This window comes from Eutrema salsugineum, unplaced genomic scaffold (genome assembly GCF_000478725.1).
Source record: "Eutrema salsugineum unplaced genomic scaffold, Eutsalg1_0 scaffold_3, whole genome shotgun sequence".
Taxonomy (NCBI): Eukaryota; Viridiplantae; Streptophyta; class Magnoliopsida; order Brassicales; family Brassicaceae; genus Eutrema; species Eutrema salsugineum.
The window spans coordinates 2,628,836-2,646,411 of NW_006256756.1; the positions used below are offsets into that span (position 1 = coordinate 2,628,836).

Below are 17,576 nucleotides of genomic sequence, written 5' to 3' on the forward strand. Positions count from 1 at the left end.
GACTATTAGCGCAAACCCTCCAGAAGAGTCAGAGTTTTCCAAAAACGCTGTAGTTTCTTGACTACCGAACAAATTGCTAACAGCTCAAAACGGCAGCGTGTCAATGAAACTGCTACTAATTTACCAAAGAAAACTATCAATGATAAGAATCATCGTATTGACCAAGTTCATGTTAACCAACTAAGGTTACACTATAATAATAGAAGAAAAGAAAAGAATCATAGTGCACTAGATCAGCCTCAGATTCATCATTTTCCAAACTAACATAAACACACTAATTATATTAAATTAAACATTGCCTTAAGTTTTCCAAACTCTGAATTAATCAAAGACGAGCTCAAGCAATGCATACAAAGCACTGTAAAAAGCTATAGCTAGTCTATAACACAACTCGGTGAATAGGTTATTGTCGAGTTTTGTGACTGAAACTTACATATATTGCTAAATACCAGGCATTTCTGGTGATACTTCATTAAATATTTGATTAAAAAATAACTTTGAGGAATTAGAATTATAATTCATTTTTCGGAATTAGAATTGATTCAAAATATTATAATTTATTCATATATATATTTGATTCATATTTTATTACTCTAGCTTAGTTTTGTCAAAAGATATTTCGATGATTTCTTGGACGTACTGGTCTTCGTTGAAGATAATAACATGTTTCTCGATCGGGTCTCGCATAACAGTTGGCAACGGGACCTAACCAGTGCCAACAGTTTGCACCACCTCGCGATTCAGTGTTTTAGGATGATAAGACCATTTCATTCCTCACCCACCTCATCACCACCGACATCGTCTCTAGACTCTAGATTATCCGGCCGAACACAAACACGATAGATGCATCTGAGTGGATGCATCTGAGTGCAAAATATATATGATTTGGTAGATTATTTAATTTGCTAGAGATCAGTGAAACTGCTACTTATTTACAGCTCATCTATGAGGTTTTGAATGTCTCGTTTATCTGGTGATATGTTGTAGTCTTTCATTTCACTTTAATTTTCCTTATCTTTTCTTGTAAATCATAGATGTTTAAACTAAAATAGATCTACCTATTAGAACAACCATTAAAATGTAAATTTTTTTTTTTAGATCCCGTCATGCTGTTATGCTTAGTATAATTGGTCATGGAATAACTACCAATCATCGCTTTTTGTGTAGATATATTAAACTGAAGGTATCATTTCTTTTTCTTATATAATATTACTTATTTTTTGCTTTTATAGTACTTATATTTTGCATATAACCACCACCGAGACACCGATCCAAGTGAGTAAAGTAATTAACTAATTCCATATTCTTTCAAAAGAAATTTTCTTCGGTTAAAGTAAATTTTAATATCTGCATGCACTACTATACTAATTTTTTTAATATATATATAAAGAAATTTCATTAGAGCCAATAATGCATTTGTCTCAAACATTAATGAATAGTTTTAAAACATCTAACTAAAATACTGATTGTTACTTCATTAGTATTTCAAGACTATAGTAATTTGAATTATTTAGCATGTGGCATAATCTTATAAGTTAACATGTTACATTTTTATACTCCTTCGGTTTCAAAAAATGTGAAATTTGTTGTTTACAAAATATCACACTTTTATTAGTATTACTATCAATTTTCATTACACTGGAACTGGATATTAGTACTATTATCAATTTACCACCGATCGAAGTCAATCAGTATGCTTCTTAATCTCGATTTTCTTTCCCCGACATTGACAGGCATAATTAAAAGCACAAATATCATCAGAATTTTCATAAACAAAACAATTCCATGTGCTGGGGCTGGGTTTTATTAAAAAAATGGAAATGAGAGGAGACGTGTTTTGTCTATAATGAAATGTCAACAGGAAAAGTTGGATTCCTTGATTACCATAAACAAATCAATCATTTTATAAACTGTTTTAAACTTTTAAACAACTGTTGGATGTTTTTATCGTCTAACTAGTTACGTATAAGTTAGGACACATAGTCATGAATAGTCAATGTGAGATACATACAAATTATTAAAAAAAATTCAATAGCTTTTGGTGAATTTTCTTAGAAAGGAGATAAAAATTGAAATCCGTTGTTAAAGATATTTTGGTAAATTTTTTTAAAAAAAATTTTCAATCTTTTAGAAAAACATGACTAAACATAAAAATTCGAAATATTTTTACATTTTGCTTCATATTTTTTCTTTCCCAGGTAAAGAAATTACACGGCCGGCTTTCTATATAGATAATACATTTTTGAATATTAATTTTAAAAAAATTCATCGTACAGGTTGCTCACAAAATCTAGAAATTGTATTTTAGCTTTCCCCTTAAATTTGGACTGTGATTTAAAATATCCAAAGTCCAAAACTCCGCAAGATTATCTGAAAATTCCGAAATTGCCCTTCCGATGGAAGAATCATCGAAGCTCCGATCCGGAGAATGTCTCAACTCCGGGAAACAACCCGACCCGATCCACAAACCGCCGGAGTCACCAGCGACCAAATTCTCGTTCCCGAAACTCCTCCTCTGGTTTGACCAATCGAATCGCGTTAAAACTATCCTCTCATGGTCCGTCTTCTTCCTCCTCGCCGTCATCGTCCCAATGATCTCCCACTTCGTGCTAACCTGCGCCGAATGCGATTTCCAACACCACCGTCCATACGACGCCTTGGTGCAGCTTTCGCTGTCGATCTTCGCCGGAATCTCGTTCGTTAGCCTCTCGGATTGGTCTAAGAAGTACGGTATCCGAAAGCTCTTGTTCCTCGATAAGCTCAAAGACGTCAGCGAGAAAGTTAGGATCGGATACGAATCCGAAATCCAGGTAAAACTAAATTTGATCCATATACTTCTAATTTTAGTATAGTAACCGATTTTCAAGATTAGAATTTATAATCTTGTTCAATTTTTGGGGTCTAATTGGTAATTAGTGAAATGATCTTGATCCTTAGATAGTAGAATATGGCAAAATATCAGTACATTTACTATGAAGTTTTTTATAAAAATGCAAATATGCATAATTGCATACAGATATTTATCTTTAAATCCATAATTCCATATACTTCAAAAAACATTTTTACGGCTAAAACATTTATTTTTCAGATTATCTATAAGGCTATATAAAAATGTTCAAATTGAGAAACAAACATTTTGAATGATTTTATTTTGTTTTATGAATATTATTACATTTTATGAGCTTTTGAATTTCACAAAAAAAAAAAATCAGCTTTTGCTCAAACTACTCATCTTTCTTTCATGTATCTCTCCTCTGTTTCTTGTTGCAGAGATCAATGAAGCTATTGGCTATCTTCGTCCTCCCATCGCTAACGCTTCAAGCCATCTATCGCATCTGGTGGTATGCTTCTGGCTCAAACCAAATCCCTTACATTTTCAACCCAATACTGAGCCATGTCTTAGCTTGCACACTCCAGCTCTCTTCTTGGCTATACCGTACATCACTCTTCATCATCGCTTGTATCGTCTACCAAATCATCTGCCACCTCCAGATCCTCCGCCTCGACGACTTCGCACTCTGCTTCGCCTCCGAGATCACTGATTTCACTTCCACGCTCGCCGAGCATTTGAAAATCCGACGTGAACTAAAGATTGTTAGCCACCGTTTCAGGCGGTTCATTCTATTGTCGTTGTTTTTCGTCACTGCCACTCAGTTCATGGCGTTGCTTACCACCATTAGAGCTAGTGTTCCCTTTCATATCTATGAAGCTGGCGAGCTCGCGGTAAAGGAAATGTTCAATCTTTGTTCTTTGTCATTACATGTTTAAACTTGACAAAGGTGAAATCTGTGTCTTGAACAATGTCTCTGTTTTTTTTTTTTGTTGACAGTTATGTTCCATAAGTTTGGTGTCAGGGCTTTTCATATGCTTGAAAAGTGCAACACAGATGACTCACAAAGCTCATTCTGTGACGAGCATTGCCACGAAATGGAACGTTTGCGCAACTTTAGACACGTTTGATGGTCTTGATCATGATGGAGAAACTCCTAGATTTCCGACTTCAAGACAACATTTCCAGATTTTGTCTCGTCGTCGTAATGTTGTTCAATCATCTGATGATGATGAAGAAGGAGAAGGAGACAGTGATCTTGACAATACCACGATACATCCAATCCATGCCCGTGCCATTTCTTTTCAGAAACGTCAAGCTTTAGGTAAAGAAAATTCTTGATTTAGACGATGAAATTTGGAAGAAATGTTTTTGGCCTTAACTATTTTGGTTTCTTCTTGTATATATATAGTGACCTATCTAGAGAACAACAAAGCCGGGATCACTGTTTACGGATTCTTGGTGGACAAAACTTGGTTGCGGATGATCTTCAGCATCGAGCTTGCTCTTCTACTATGGCTACTCAAAAAGACAATCGGTAATATGCTGATTCTATAATCTCATTTCATCACTATTTCTGGTCTGTACATAACCAAAAACACTCTCTTCATGTTTTTGGTTTTTGGCAGTGAACATAACATGAAAACGGAATCGTGTATTGGTTTCTCTCACAACACAGGACAAGGTTAGTGTCCGCGATAATTTTTCCACAATGGCGATATAACATGTATTTTTTTGGTTGATCGTCTCTAGATAAACGTATATCAATGTTTGACTTTCTTTTGGGTTATTTATATGTATCCAACTCATGTTTATTGGTTGTGTAAAAGTAACACTGATATACTTTTTATATGTTTGGTGGGGTGAATGTATGATTGCGGTTTTGTGAGCTTATCGTAATTCATTTTTTTTTTGTTAACTTCTTTCGTAATTCATATAACATAGCTATTACAACGTACAACATACATAAATTTGACTATATCTTTGGATATATTAGATATACATAATTACACTTCATCTTTGGTCATATGATCTTATATATGTTAATAAGCTTTATATACAACATTTCAAACAAAACCAATTAATACACTTGATGAAAAAGATATCACATCCTTTTTTTCTACATTTAACCATCCCGAATGTTACTAGGTATTGCGTAGTGGCTTTGGGGTGGTGTTCTCTAAAAACTCTAAAACTGTTAATTCGTTAAATTATTTGTCATTTTATGGCACTCCAAATCGTTAATTTTTTTTAATACCATCAAATAGATACTCCAAGGGATTCTAAACTGACAAAAAAATAGAAATTGCATTAGATTGTTGAATAATGTTTTCATCTTTCACTCATAATCTTCGGACAGATATAAAGATGTTTATAATATGGAGATTAAAAAAACTGAATTTCTAGCATCTCCAAAAAACACTTTATAACTTACAATATAAGGTTTTACTAAATTCTATCTTATGCATCTGCACGAGAACTATTTCTAATTTATCAAATTTTATAATATAATTTATGTTTTTGTGTTTGCTTAGATATAATTTTCTAATAAGTGATATATATATATATATATATTTTTCTTTTGTTTATATATAATTATTTCTATTGGTTTATTTTTTTCTAGTATATATAACCGCGATTAGAAAAACATTATTCTAACATATCCGTTCATATTAATCCGAAAGTACAACGATTAACGTCATTATAATATGTCTATTTATATTAATCTGAAAAGAACCATAATTATTAAAACATAATTATATCCCGTTCATTCATATTATTTATATATTTTATATATTTTTAAGTTTGAGTATTAAAAAATTTAGACTTATTTATAAAAATATAAAATAATATATTATTTTTATCTTTGTCATTGAAAATATTATTTAAATTTGAATATTTTAACTAAATCTAAATTAATATCAAATTTATTATTATTGTAAAAATATAATAATAATTTATTTTATAGTTTTTAATAATAATATAATCTTTATTAAATGAAATCTATAACAAAACTAGATTCAAATGTAAAATTTCGAATTTATTTTAAAATATAAATTAAAAATATATTATTTTATTAATATTACATAAAAAAACTAAAAAAGCAACAAAATGCATGCCGAAAGTAAAATACATAATAATCGAGTCCGATAGAACATAAACTGCGTTTGACGTATAGGTAAGTAGTGTTGTTCAACTTCTTGGTGCAGTAGTATAGGTAAGTTGCTCCTACCACGAGGTCTTGGAGTGGCTGGAAATTACTTTAAGACAATGCTACTGTGAGGTTATGCATATATGCAACTTTTCTTTTTGATAAACTATATGCAACTTTTCTTTTTGATAAGCTATATGCAACTTTTCCTAAGTCGCTATCGGGAAAATAACCCGATCCCATATGTGTGGTAATGTCCCGATCAGAAAGGTGCTTGTTAACGATCTCGCTGCTCTACTCTATTTTTTCTGCGTAATCGGTTTGTAGGTGAAAAGAAAGGCCGGCCAATATCCTACGAGTCAAGGATTACACCTAGCCACTAACTCTCGAGCTTTTGATCCTATATTTATATTTGTTTATTTATTGGTTAGAAAACATTTATGTCAATGTTTATGACTATAGGAGTAAAAAATCCAAAAGGTACACAGACCGTATTAGACACTAAGCAGTCTTGAAATTTTCTTATAATAATAATAATTTTAACTGTTACTATTATTTAGTTAGTAATATTTGGAATTGAAACATACCGTCGACTGGTAGTCATGATATAAGTTCGGGTATACCTATGACTAAAACAAATTATACATATTTGATTAGATATGAATTTAGAACAAACAGAAACTAGTGAAAAAAAACATGTTGACGTCTTTAACTAAAAAAAAACATGTTGACGTCATTTGTTATAAGAACCCGATGTGAGCCAGATTTGACACAAACTAAACTCGTCAAATCCTTCTATATGTGGGTGCCAAACATTCATGGTAGCTTGTGTTCCATATAGAGTTTTTCAAAATTTGGGTGTTTTGGACATTGGAAAATAGGGTCTCTGATAAACTGCATTTTATTTTGGTTTGTGTTTGGTTTCAGTTCGATTGTGGGGTAAAGAAAACATATATAGAAAACAGCTCGTTCCTATATTTTTATTACAAAATTAAAGTTATTAGTCTCGTTGTTGGTTGTTGTTTGTTATGTTATCTTGCTATATAACTATGACAGTAAGAAAATCCATGATAATATATTATTATTTTTTATTAAGTTTTGCATATGTTTTATTCCTGTTTTGCATAGATTTTGCTTATATTATACTATTTTTTGTCTATTTATTTTCTTTTTATGTCTTTCAGTTTTTTTCCAATACATTAATAATGTATGATACAAGCTTAATTAAAATTATACTAAAATTCATTTTAGATAATTTCTATTTTGTCATTTTTAACTTTTATTCAAAAATTTTAAGCTATTTTATAAATTAAAAATATATGTTCTACCATTTTTCAATTACGCAGTGTTGTTACTAAAACTTAAGTACTAAAGTAGAATATAAACACTCTAAAAAACATGATTGAGCTAGTTCATATTGTTGAAAAATTATTACAATGCAAACCGCATTAGCTAGTATAATCTAAACATTGCTGAGATACAAAGAAAAAAAAAATAAAAGATCAATAAAAAGTCAAAAATAAAATACAGAATAATAAAGTCCAATATAAGATGAACGTTGTTCGACTTAAGTTGCTCCGGAGTCCAGACCCTGTAGTAAAAATGATTTGCCACAATAATATTGGTAACCAATCAAGCCATAATAAATATAAAAACAATTAATTAATTTATTTAAAAACTTTAAAGAGAAAAATGCCAAAGAACTATGAATTTAAAAATTCCAGCTAAAAAAGCCTAAAATACTTAGACAATTTTAATCTTCAATTTTTATTGATTTTTTAGTTTAATCTCGACCACGCTAATTCAGACTGATTGTAAGTTAAATCAGTTATATTAGAGGAAAAATATCCAAAAAACCTCAATTCACAACTTTCAGCTAAAAAAATCACCAACTTTTTCAAGTTTCGTTGACTAAACTATCTAATCCCTAACTTTTTTTGACCAAGCCATTTTAGATCCAACGTTAGTCAACAGTTATAATTGACTAACAATAGAACTATAATGACTCGTTTAGTAAAAGTTGGGGATGTTTTTAGAAATAAAATGCTGAAATTATTTTTTACGAAAAATTTAAATTTAGTAATTATGAATAAAAATCATATTTTGATTACCTTTATTAGAAATCGGTTTTATTTAAAAAATGCTAATTTCAATTTAATACTATGTTTAAAATATGTTTAGGTGATAAAGAAAACAAAGATTTCATTTTTCATATCAGTAATTTCTTTCAACTGACGAAATATATTTTTTAATTGTTAATATTTTATTATCCATATTATTTTCCATTATATTAATCCAAAAATTTGGAAATAATCACTTTTTGATAAAAAACCAAAAAAATCTCTAACTTTTTATTTATCAAAATAATCCTAAACTTTGTATTCATAAAAAACCCCCAAATTTTTATTTAGGGAGCCATTATATTTTTATTGTTAGTCAACTATAAATTTTGACTAATGTTGGGTCTAAAATGGCTTGGTCAACAAAAAATTGAGGATTAAACGGATTATTCAATGAAAGTTAAAGATTTATTTTGTTTACTGAGTAGTTGGTAGTTTTTTTTGGCTAAATGTTGTAAGTTGAGAGTTTTTTTGGCATTTTTCCATTCTTATAAACTTTGTTTGTCCATAAAACATTAAATAAATTCTAATTTTTTTTTTATTATTTCAAAATACTTTGATGGTAATAGTTTTATTGAGTAATTTGGTATGTGATTTGTAATGTATAATTTAGTTGGTGTGTTTTTATTTTTTTGATAAGTATATTTAATTTTATACTAATTTTTATTTATTAATCTTGTTTGTAATATTTTTAAAATGTGTGTTATAGTTATTTATAAAAATTTCATAATTTTATTTAATAATGATAAATAGTAAGGACTATAGTGCAAAATAATTGGTCTGATATTAAAATTATTATCTTCTAGTTAGTTGCGATATATTTAGTTTTTATATTGAGAAACAAATATAGAATTCGACTGGTCTGATATTAAAAATATTCTTTTCTAGTTAATTTCAATATCTTTTCTAATGATTATTCATGTTTTAGTGTATATACTAGGAATTAACCTGCGTATTGCATGATACGTGAGATTATAATGTTTTAAATATTATTTTAAAAATTATTTTAAAATTTTTACTTATAAATTTTAGTTATGTAGGATTATAATGAAATAAACTGTTTATTTACCCTGTTGACAAATCTTAATAAGTTATTTATTTAATCCATTGACAAATTATAATATTTAATAAATTGAGTATACCACCTATTTTTAAAAGCTAATATTTTGAATTGTAATATTTGTTTTTGTAGATGTTCAAAAATTAGAATCATAACTCGTTTATATCAGATTAAACCGTTTACTTAACCCATTTTCACTCGATATAAATATAATTTTACAAATACAAATTCTAATATGCACTGTTTAATGAGTCTCATTCTACCATGAATTTTTTTGAAAATAAATTATTTTTCTCAATTAAAATTTTGATAAAATAGTTTTAAAAAATTTAAATATGATAATGTAAAATATAGCAGATTATAGTAATGGGTTCATATCATAACTTTTAATTTTGATTTTTCACATTTGAAAATTTGAGAAAAAATATTTTCTCAAGTTTTTTTAATTGAATATATTAAATAATATTATTTGAAAAATAAAAATATCATATCTTTATATTTAAAAATTAAATAATAAATATACTCTATTAAATGACAAACACAGACTTTCTATATTTTTTAATAGTTTTAAAAAATAATTATTTTTTTCTATTTTAATTATTCTTTATTATATGTAATGATATTTCATGTAATCATTTACAATATAAAAGTTTTTTTTTTAAGGTATCTATTTAAATAATAATATAGAGATATCTAAATAAAGAATTGGCAGATCGGAAAGAGTTTGAATCAGAAAAAACAAAAATCCTGAATCTGTTCTATCAAACCAAGAAAAAAAATTTGAAAAATTTTATGCAGAATCAAAGATGAAAAAACGTAAAAATACAAAATAATACAAAAGCAATACGGAACGGTACTTGATTTATTTTTCACAAGATATTCACATTTTCAATTGCGATGATATTGTTTTTTTAATCAAAACAATTTCCATGATGTAAACATATATTGTCTCTTAGATATATCTGCCCACGTTGGGAACTTAGGATCATATATGAGGAAGTATTTCTTCTTTTCAAATATCTTTTACTTCATGTTTAGTGTAATTGATTAAAGGGGATATTCCAGCAAGTATATTTTCTTTTCTGAACATAAATCTAACTAATGGTTTTAACCCAAAAAAAAACTAATGATCTTTTGAAAGAGGCTTGAGGAAGTAACCCTCTTAGTGTTACTTTTACATTTACATATCCTCTTCCAAATCTAAAATGATATTTCCTCCTTAAAATTCCTACAAAGACTAGCATAGCTTTTAACTTTTCTATTAATCTGGTTTAAAATGCTAGTGAAAATGTGCAATCCATTTTATTTATACTAAGGACACTTCACTGTGAAATTGAATTGAATTTGTTAGTATGTATTAAAAAATCCCTTTAGTTTTTTTCTGAAAAGCTTCGGTATGCATTTTCAATGTTGGCTTTTTATCTTTTGATTGTAAATAGAAGGCTAAATTTCTAGTCATCTATGAAATTATTCAATAAAGAAACTGAGTGTAAATATAAGTAGAGGAAAAGTTCAGTGGCATGTCCATTAGGAATCCACGAACTAATTTCGCACAAATAATTCATGTTTGCTGAAATTCTCTTAAGAGTTAGTTTATCATCGAGTCAAAACAACGATTGGCGGGAGCAATATTTAACCTCAAGCCTGCCGTGTTCACGGCTGCTGAAGACTCAAATCGGTATCAGCCAAACCTCTTATCTAGAATCAGTCTAACTTACTATAATGTCATTAGATGTGTGGTAGCGAATGCTTTTTTATGGCAATAATTTTTGTCTCTACTTCACACCATCGTTTTACATACATATAGTTATTGTCTCTACTTTACTCCATCATTTTACATACATATAGTTGGTGACGAGTAAGTCATTTTAGTAACTTACAACTAATAAATCCAAGCTTGCATGGATTTTAACTTCATTCATTTTTTAAAAAAAATACCCTCTCTCTCAACGAGTAAAATATCCATTCACATAGGTTTGTATTTTACATGGTTAAAAGTTAAAACTTCTGTGAAAGAATTTAGTGACTTACAACTAATAGATCCAAGCTTGTATGGATTCTAACTTCATTACTTTATTATAAAAAAATTAGTACCTTCTCTTTCAATGATTAAAATATCCATTCACGTAGGTTTGTATTTTACATGGTTAAAAGTTAAAACTTCTGTGAAAGAATTTAGTTTTAGTGACTTACAACTAATAGATCCAAACTTGCATGGATTCTAACTTCATTCCTTTTTAAAAAAAAAATACTTTCTCTCTCAACGAATAAAATATCTGTTTACATAGGTTTGTATTTTACATGGTTAAAAATTAAAATTTCTGTGAAAGAATGAACTTCTGGCTTTGTTCTTTTGGAAAATGGATAAATTTGTTAGAGAAAAACAAATTCATAAAATTATTAAAGAAGAAATTCAAGAAAAAATGCAAAAATGTAAAAATAAACTTTGCATTACCACTCACAGACTCACTATAAACCTCATCTTTAACATTCTAATTATCTGTGTTAATAAAGTAAGTTTGCATGCACGTCATCCTTATCTCCCCTTGAAATCAAAAGATGCAATACTTAATGATCGGGTCATTACGTTAAGCTGGAAACCAATTGATATTGTAATTTTTTTACCATTTGATGGTATGTTCAGGTACAAGAATCTAGAAAAAAAAAGAGACTTAGACCCAAATGAGACCAATTTCGTCTCTTAAAATTAGTTTCATCTGATTCAAATCTTTGTGTTTGAAAAGATGCTTTTACCTGAACATGCTATTATATATATATATATATATATATATATATTTGGATTCAGTGATATGTTTCCTCTAGATCTTTATGTATTTTTTTTTACAACAAATCTTTATGTATTTATATAGAAAAAAACTCTAATATTATGTTACTTCATTTTTTTCTTAAAAATTTATCCTATGTTTTTAGGTAAGAAGTCGAGAATTTATAAATTCAAAGTCAATGTATTATGCTATTTAGTCATTTTGAATTTTTAGCTTTTTTTTCTTACCTTTGTTATTGTTATTTAGGTGCGTTATTTATTTATTTATATGAGTTAGTTATTTTGGTGCTTTAATTATTTTAGCTAACAAGTTATAAGTTATACTATTATTTTTTTTTTGAATTTTAAAATTTTATATACAAGTAAACACTTATTCTCAAAAAGCTATAGGATGAATTATGAATGTTGATTTATTATTCTTATTATGTTGAATTCTAAACACATATTTTTGCATATGACGATTATACTAAAATTTCACTTTGGATATATTGTTTGTTTATATGCTTATACAAACAAAAAAATATCTCTGGATATAATGCGTTCTGTTAATGTACAATTAAAATACTATTTTTTCAGTTATTTTTTTGTACTTTAAATTATATTTAGTTGTCAGTTCTTGCATGCTATGCTCTGATAACAACTTTGATATTGTATGTTTTTTTTTTTGACAAATTGATTGAGTGTATATTTTTGAATTTTAGTGCAAATATTTTTGGTTTGAAAACCATATCTATTTCAAAGAAAAATTAAAGGGTTTTGTACAAAAAAACCCATCAACTTTATTTTTTTTGCAAGAATGACGCTGACCTTTTGAAAATGCAGGTCAATACCCCCACCTCCAAAGTCAGCCGCAATACAGCCCACACGTGTATTGATGAGTAAACTTTGCGTTTTGAATTACGGAGAACTGAAAACATCGTGTCATTTTTGATACAAGATGAGCCACATGTATTAAATCGACAAATTCATTTGTCTTAGTTTCGAATGCAAATCGATTTGGGGAAGAAAGATAAATTATAGTTTATAGTTTGGGAGCAAATTGAGTTGAGGAAGAACAAATCCAACACTCTACAGATCCGGTAAGGAAATGAATTGAGTTTTTGGGATTCAATTGTCTCTGTTTAGGTATTTTGGGTTTCGAATTGGGTTAAGCTTTGATGTCACTGTTGATGTTAAATCGATTACCACTCGTGTTAACCCTTTCCAAACTTTGTCAAATCGAATTTCTACTCAATTCGATTATCCATAAATCGATTTTATGCAAACTCTAATTTTTGAAAGACCTAAATAGATTTAAGTGTTTCACGATAGCATACAAATTATGTCGTTTTCTTGATTAAAAACAACAACTTCACAAACAGCATATCGTTTTAACACAAGTAAAACACATTTTTTCTTTGTTTTTCAAAACGATATCATAATGCTACGTCATCAATACACGCGTAGACTGTATTGCGGCTGACTTTGGAGGTGGAGGTATTGACCTGCATTTTTAAAAGGTCAGCGTCATTCTTACAAAAAAAAATTAAAGTTGATGGGTTTTTTTCACAAAACCCAAAAGTAAACCATATCTCGGCATCAGACAAGTCTTTAAGAAAAAAAATTGGGATGAAAACAAATTCTTTTAAATCGGACCGAATGCCCCATTTACTCACTGTTCAACGATATGCTGAGCTGGAATTTTACAAAGTGGCGCTTCTATTCTAGTTTTCAAATTTAAAGACGAAGATGAGATATCTGGCGAGTTTCGGATACCAAATCACAGCCGTTTATTCCGTGCTTGTCTGTTGAAAACCAAAAAAAAAAACTGATATCCATTAAACTGCAATAGAATGATAATCTCGTTAATTAGCTAAATAAATCAACCTTCACGTTGTTTTGAGCTTCAGGCGATACACAGCGTGTCGTCCGTTCAAAAGGGATTAAGAAAACGTAACGTTTCCGTTCGACAAGCGCCAAACCAGTTAAAATCCCCTTTTTGGAAATATATCCTCTCTCTGTCTCTCTCAACAATTAGTCTCCATTTCAAATTTCAGAAACTCCCCTCTCTCTCACTTTCTCTCTCTTCGATAAGCATCTTCTTCTCAGTAATGGAGACGTCTTCAGCGATCTCGATCGGTACTTGTTTGAAAGAGCATCAGAAGATCTACAAGGAATGGTTCAACATCGCCGATTCAGGTTTCAATGTCTTTCCCCTTTTCAGTTTGATTTACTAGACTCGCGTAGTTATTATACTGTTCTGATTTTGGTTTCGCTTCTCTGAAATTCAGATGGAGACGGTCGTGTTTCCGGGAACGATGCTACAAAGTTCTTCGCGATGTCAAAGCTTTCTCGCCAGGAACTCAAACAGGTTATTATTCACACGAATCCACGATTTTCGTGTAATATATGCTAATTTAGTTTTAAGGATTGATTTGATGATTTCATGAATCCATGGAACGTTGTCTCTGGCGATATATAACTCGAAATCTTGTAAAAGAACATGAAGTGTAGAATGAAGAATCTAGTGCTGATTGGAATTCGTTGGATTCTGTTTATAAGGTTTGGGCAGTTTCTGATTCGAAGCGGCAGGGGTTTCTCGGTTTGGCGGAATTCATCACTGCGATGAAGGTATGATTTGTGTCGAAAATTACTTATCTTAATGAGTCAATTGAAAATCTTATGAGTCTTATACTCATCTGACTATTTTGTTGCTCAGCTCGTCTCATTGGCACAGGAGGGACATGAAGTCACTCCAGATCTATTGAAAGGTTCGGGTAAGTGAACAACATAGGATAAATTTTGTATATCTTAAAATTTGAAATCAAGTAAGAACAATGGTTCTTAGATATAGCAATTGGGTTGGATTTTGTTGTTAGAAATTGGCTAATCTGTATCCAATATTATAGTTGACATGAAAAGTGTGGAACCCCCAGTGTTGGAAGGACTGGAAAATATTGTATCTGTAAGGCTCTTTCTTATCTCATTTTGTTGTTTGAATCTTACATGATCTTAATCTAATAATTATCATGTGTTTTTGCTTACAGAAGCAGAAATCATCAAACCCTTACACAGATGATGAAGACAATGGTAAAACAACATTGTTATTTACTGCAATATTTTCATTCATGACTGTTTTTCCGTTGTGTAATAGTTATTCTGATTTGCTGGCTAAATTTGCAGTAGTTACCCAGCCACAAGTCACAGCAAAAGTTCCCTGGTTCAAATCAAAATCTGTTATAAAGGTTGGATACTAGATGTTTTATTGCCGCAAATGTTAATCTTCCAAATATGGAGTCGTGTGATCTAACAACTATTTCTACCGCTTCTCATATCCAGCCACAGGTAAATGTGGTGACAATCGTTGATGGCTTGAAAAGACTGTATGCTGAAAAGCTAAAGCCTTTGGAGGTCACATATCGTTTCAATGATTTTGCATCACCAGCACTGGTGAGTGAACTTATTTTCAGAAACAATACTGTGGTTTTGTTTATTCCGTTTTTCGGTTAAGAGTTAAGAACTTATATCTATATCACCAAGGGAAATGAAACTCAGTTTGTTCTTTTGATATATGCAGACTAATAGCGATTTTGATGCCAAACCCATGGTAATGCTTTTGGGTCAATATTCCACCGGAAAAACAACTTTTATAAAACACTTGCTCGGATGTGAATATCCAGGTAACTTGCTCCGTTTTCTTCAACTTTTAGCAATACTAGAAACCTTCAGTTATGATCTGATTGTATCATTGTCTCTTGTTATCAGGAGCTCACATCGGTCCAGAGCCAACAACAGATAGGTTTGTGGTTGCAATGGTATGCCGTATGTCGATGTGTCTTCGTTGAAAGATTGCTAGTTACCTTTTGTACTCATTTCGGATAAATATTGTGATTTCATTTTCTTATAGAGCGGACCAGATGAGAGGACCATACCTGGAAATACCATGGCTGTTCAAGCTGACATGCCATTTAATGGGTTAACAAGTTTTGGAGGTGCTTTCCTATCAAAGTTCGAGTGTTCTCAGATGCCTCATCCGGTGAGTATTATGTACCTCCTTATCCTCTCTCTCTCTCTCTCTTTTCTTGATCATTTCTTCAGATGGATTACATGAGGTTTTGTCTTCCTGCGTGTGTAGGTCTTGGACCAAATTACTCTTGTAGACACTCCTGGAGTTCTTTCAGGAGAGAAACAAAGGATGCAAAGAAGCTATGACTTCACTGGTGTCATCTCATGGTTTGCATCTAAATGTGATATGATTCTCCTTCTCTTTGATCCCCACAAGCTTGACATCAGCGATGAATTCAAGCGGGTTATAACATCTTTGCGTGGTAACGAAGACAAGATACGTGTTGTCTTAAACAAAGCTGACCTAGTCGATACTCAACAAGTAAATATCCGTTTCCTTCCCATTCATGTTCTCACATTCATAAGCTTAACTTTTTTTACCCTTTGTTGAGCTGATCCAAAACTTTGTTTAATATAGCTAATGAGAGTGTATGGAGCTTTGATGTGGTCACTTGGTAAAGTTCTGAACACACCAGAGGTTGTACGGGTCTATGTTGGGTATGCTTTCGAATACAACACGAATCGTTAATTTGATTTAGTATGGTTACACGGTTAATTGATTTGTTCTTGTGTAAACTTGTACAGGTCCTTCAATGACAAGCCCATAAACGAAGCAGCAGTTGGACCGATTGGAAAAGAACTCTTTGAGAAAGAGCAAAATGATCTTCTAGCTGATTTAATGGTTATACCCAAGAAAGCATGTGACAGGAAGGTATGATTCTGATGAGTCACAGTTAGCAAAAACTGTCTGTAAGAAAAATCTCTGTTCAGAACTTTTGAAGTTGGAAAAAGATTCATGGCCATTTTTTTGTGTGTGATTCTTTGCAGATTAACGAGTTTGTGAAGCGAGCCAGAGCTGCAAAGATCAATGCATACATAATGAGCCACCTTAAGAAGGAAATGCCAGCAATGATGGGTAAATCCAAAGCTCAGCAACGTCTCATGGACAATCTCCAAGAAGAATTTGCTAAGGTTAGTAACCAAATCACTTCGGCCAAAACTTAAGACTAATTGCATCATGTGTAGCCTATAGTGGTTACAAATTGAGCCATAATTCATATTTTTATACCACATTCAGTATTAGTTTCAGATAATGAAATTCTTGATTTAGTATTTTAAGAATTTAACATATGTTAAAAAAAACAGGTGCAACAAGAGTATCATCTTCCTGCTGGAGATTTTCCAAGTGTGGAGCATTTTAGAGAAGTATTGGGAGGCTATAACATTGACAAATTCGAGAAATTGAAGCCGAAGATGATTCAAGCGGTGGACGATATGCTTGGTTATGACATTCCAGATCTCCTGAAGAAATTCAGAAATCCCTATGATTAATTTGAAGCTTGAGAGTTCGTGAGTCTGTAGAACATGTTAAAATGTTTGGATCAATGTCTTGTGTTTTACTGAATTTTAGTAGATTGATTTTCCATTTTATCTTTTGGCATCCTCCTTTCCATTCGCTCACTTGAAATCCCTTAGGATCCACATGTTCATATCAATAAGTTCAAAGTCTTGCTCGTGTTGTATTTAAATATTAAAAACTCGTTTTTATGGTTGAGTTGAGTCCATATGCGATTAGTGCAGTAATA

General features: G+C 30.6%; 2 protein-coding genes across 5 annotated transcripts; both read left to right on the forward strand.

Annotated features, from left to right (window-relative positions):
• The first annotated feature begins 2,342 nt into the window (after positions 1-2,342).
• On the forward strand, positions 2,343-4,718 carry LOC18014817. The gene is made up of 5 exons (XM_006396662.2): positions 2,343-2,810; positions 3,271-3,723; positions 3,830-4,154; positions 4,242-4,367; positions 4,459-4,718. The coding sequence occupies exons 1-5, from the start codon at positions 2,397-2,399 to the stop codon at positions 4,470-4,472; spliced, it is 1,332 nt and encodes a 443-aa protein (XP_006396725.1). The 5' UTR covers positions 2,343-2,396; the 3' UTR covers positions 4,473-4,718.
• A 9,239-nt stretch (positions 4,719-13,957) lies between these two features.
• LOC18014818 (EH domain-containing protein 2) lies at positions 13,958-17,545 on the forward strand. Of its 4 annotated transcripts, none has more exons than XM_006396663.2 (16): positions 13,958-14,124; positions 14,217-14,296; positions 14,488-14,556; positions 14,645-14,702; positions 14,835-14,890; positions 14,973-15,015; positions 15,112-15,170; positions 15,265-15,375; positions 15,503-15,605; positions 15,691-15,740; positions 15,833-15,961; positions 16,061-16,312; positions 16,409-16,488; positions 16,576-16,702; positions 16,819-16,962; positions 17,137-17,542. In XM_006396663.2, exons 1-16 carry the CDS (start codon positions 14,037-14,039, stop codon positions 17,320-17,322), a joined length of 1,635 nt encoding a protein of 544 aa, XP_006396726.1. In that variant the 5' UTR covers positions 13,958-14,036; the 3' UTR covers positions 17,323-17,542. The 4 variants fall into 4 exon arrangements, with proteins under 4 accessions (XP_006396726.1, XP_024010163.1, XP_024010164.1 ...); XM_024154395.1 differs by having other exon boundaries at positions 14,645-14,696; positions 15,109-15,170; XM_024154396.1 differs by having other exon boundaries at positions 14,645-14,696.
• Positions 17,546-17,576: the final 31 nt, after the last annotated feature.

Excerpts from the sequence above, each read along its gene's own strand:
- LOC18014818 (XM_024154393.1), top strand. The coding sequence starts at position 14,037 with ATGGAGACGTCTTCAGCGATCTCGATCGGTACTTGTTTGAAAGAGCAT. Across the intron at positions 14,557-14,644 it reads AATTCATCACTGCGATGAAG|CTCGTCTCATTGGCACAGGA; the intron begins GTATGATTTGTG and ends TTTGTTGCTCAG. Across the intron at positions 15,376-15,502 it reads ATTTTGCATCACCAGCACTG|ACTAATAGCGATTTTGATGC; the intron begins GTGAGTGAACTT and ends TGATATATGCAG.
- LOC18014817 (XM_006396662.2), top strand. The coding sequence starts at position 2,397 with ATGGAAGAATCATCGAAGCTCCGATCCGGAGAATGTCTCAACTCCGGG. Across the intron at positions 3,724-3,829 it reads ATGAAGCTGGCGAGCTCGCG|TTATGTTCCATAAGTTTGGT; the intron begins GTAAAGGAAATG and ends TTTTGTTGACAG. Across the intron at positions 4,155-4,241 it reads TCAGAAACGTCAAGCTTTAG|TGACCTATCTAGAGAACAAC; the intron begins GTAAAGAAAATT and ends GTATATATATAG.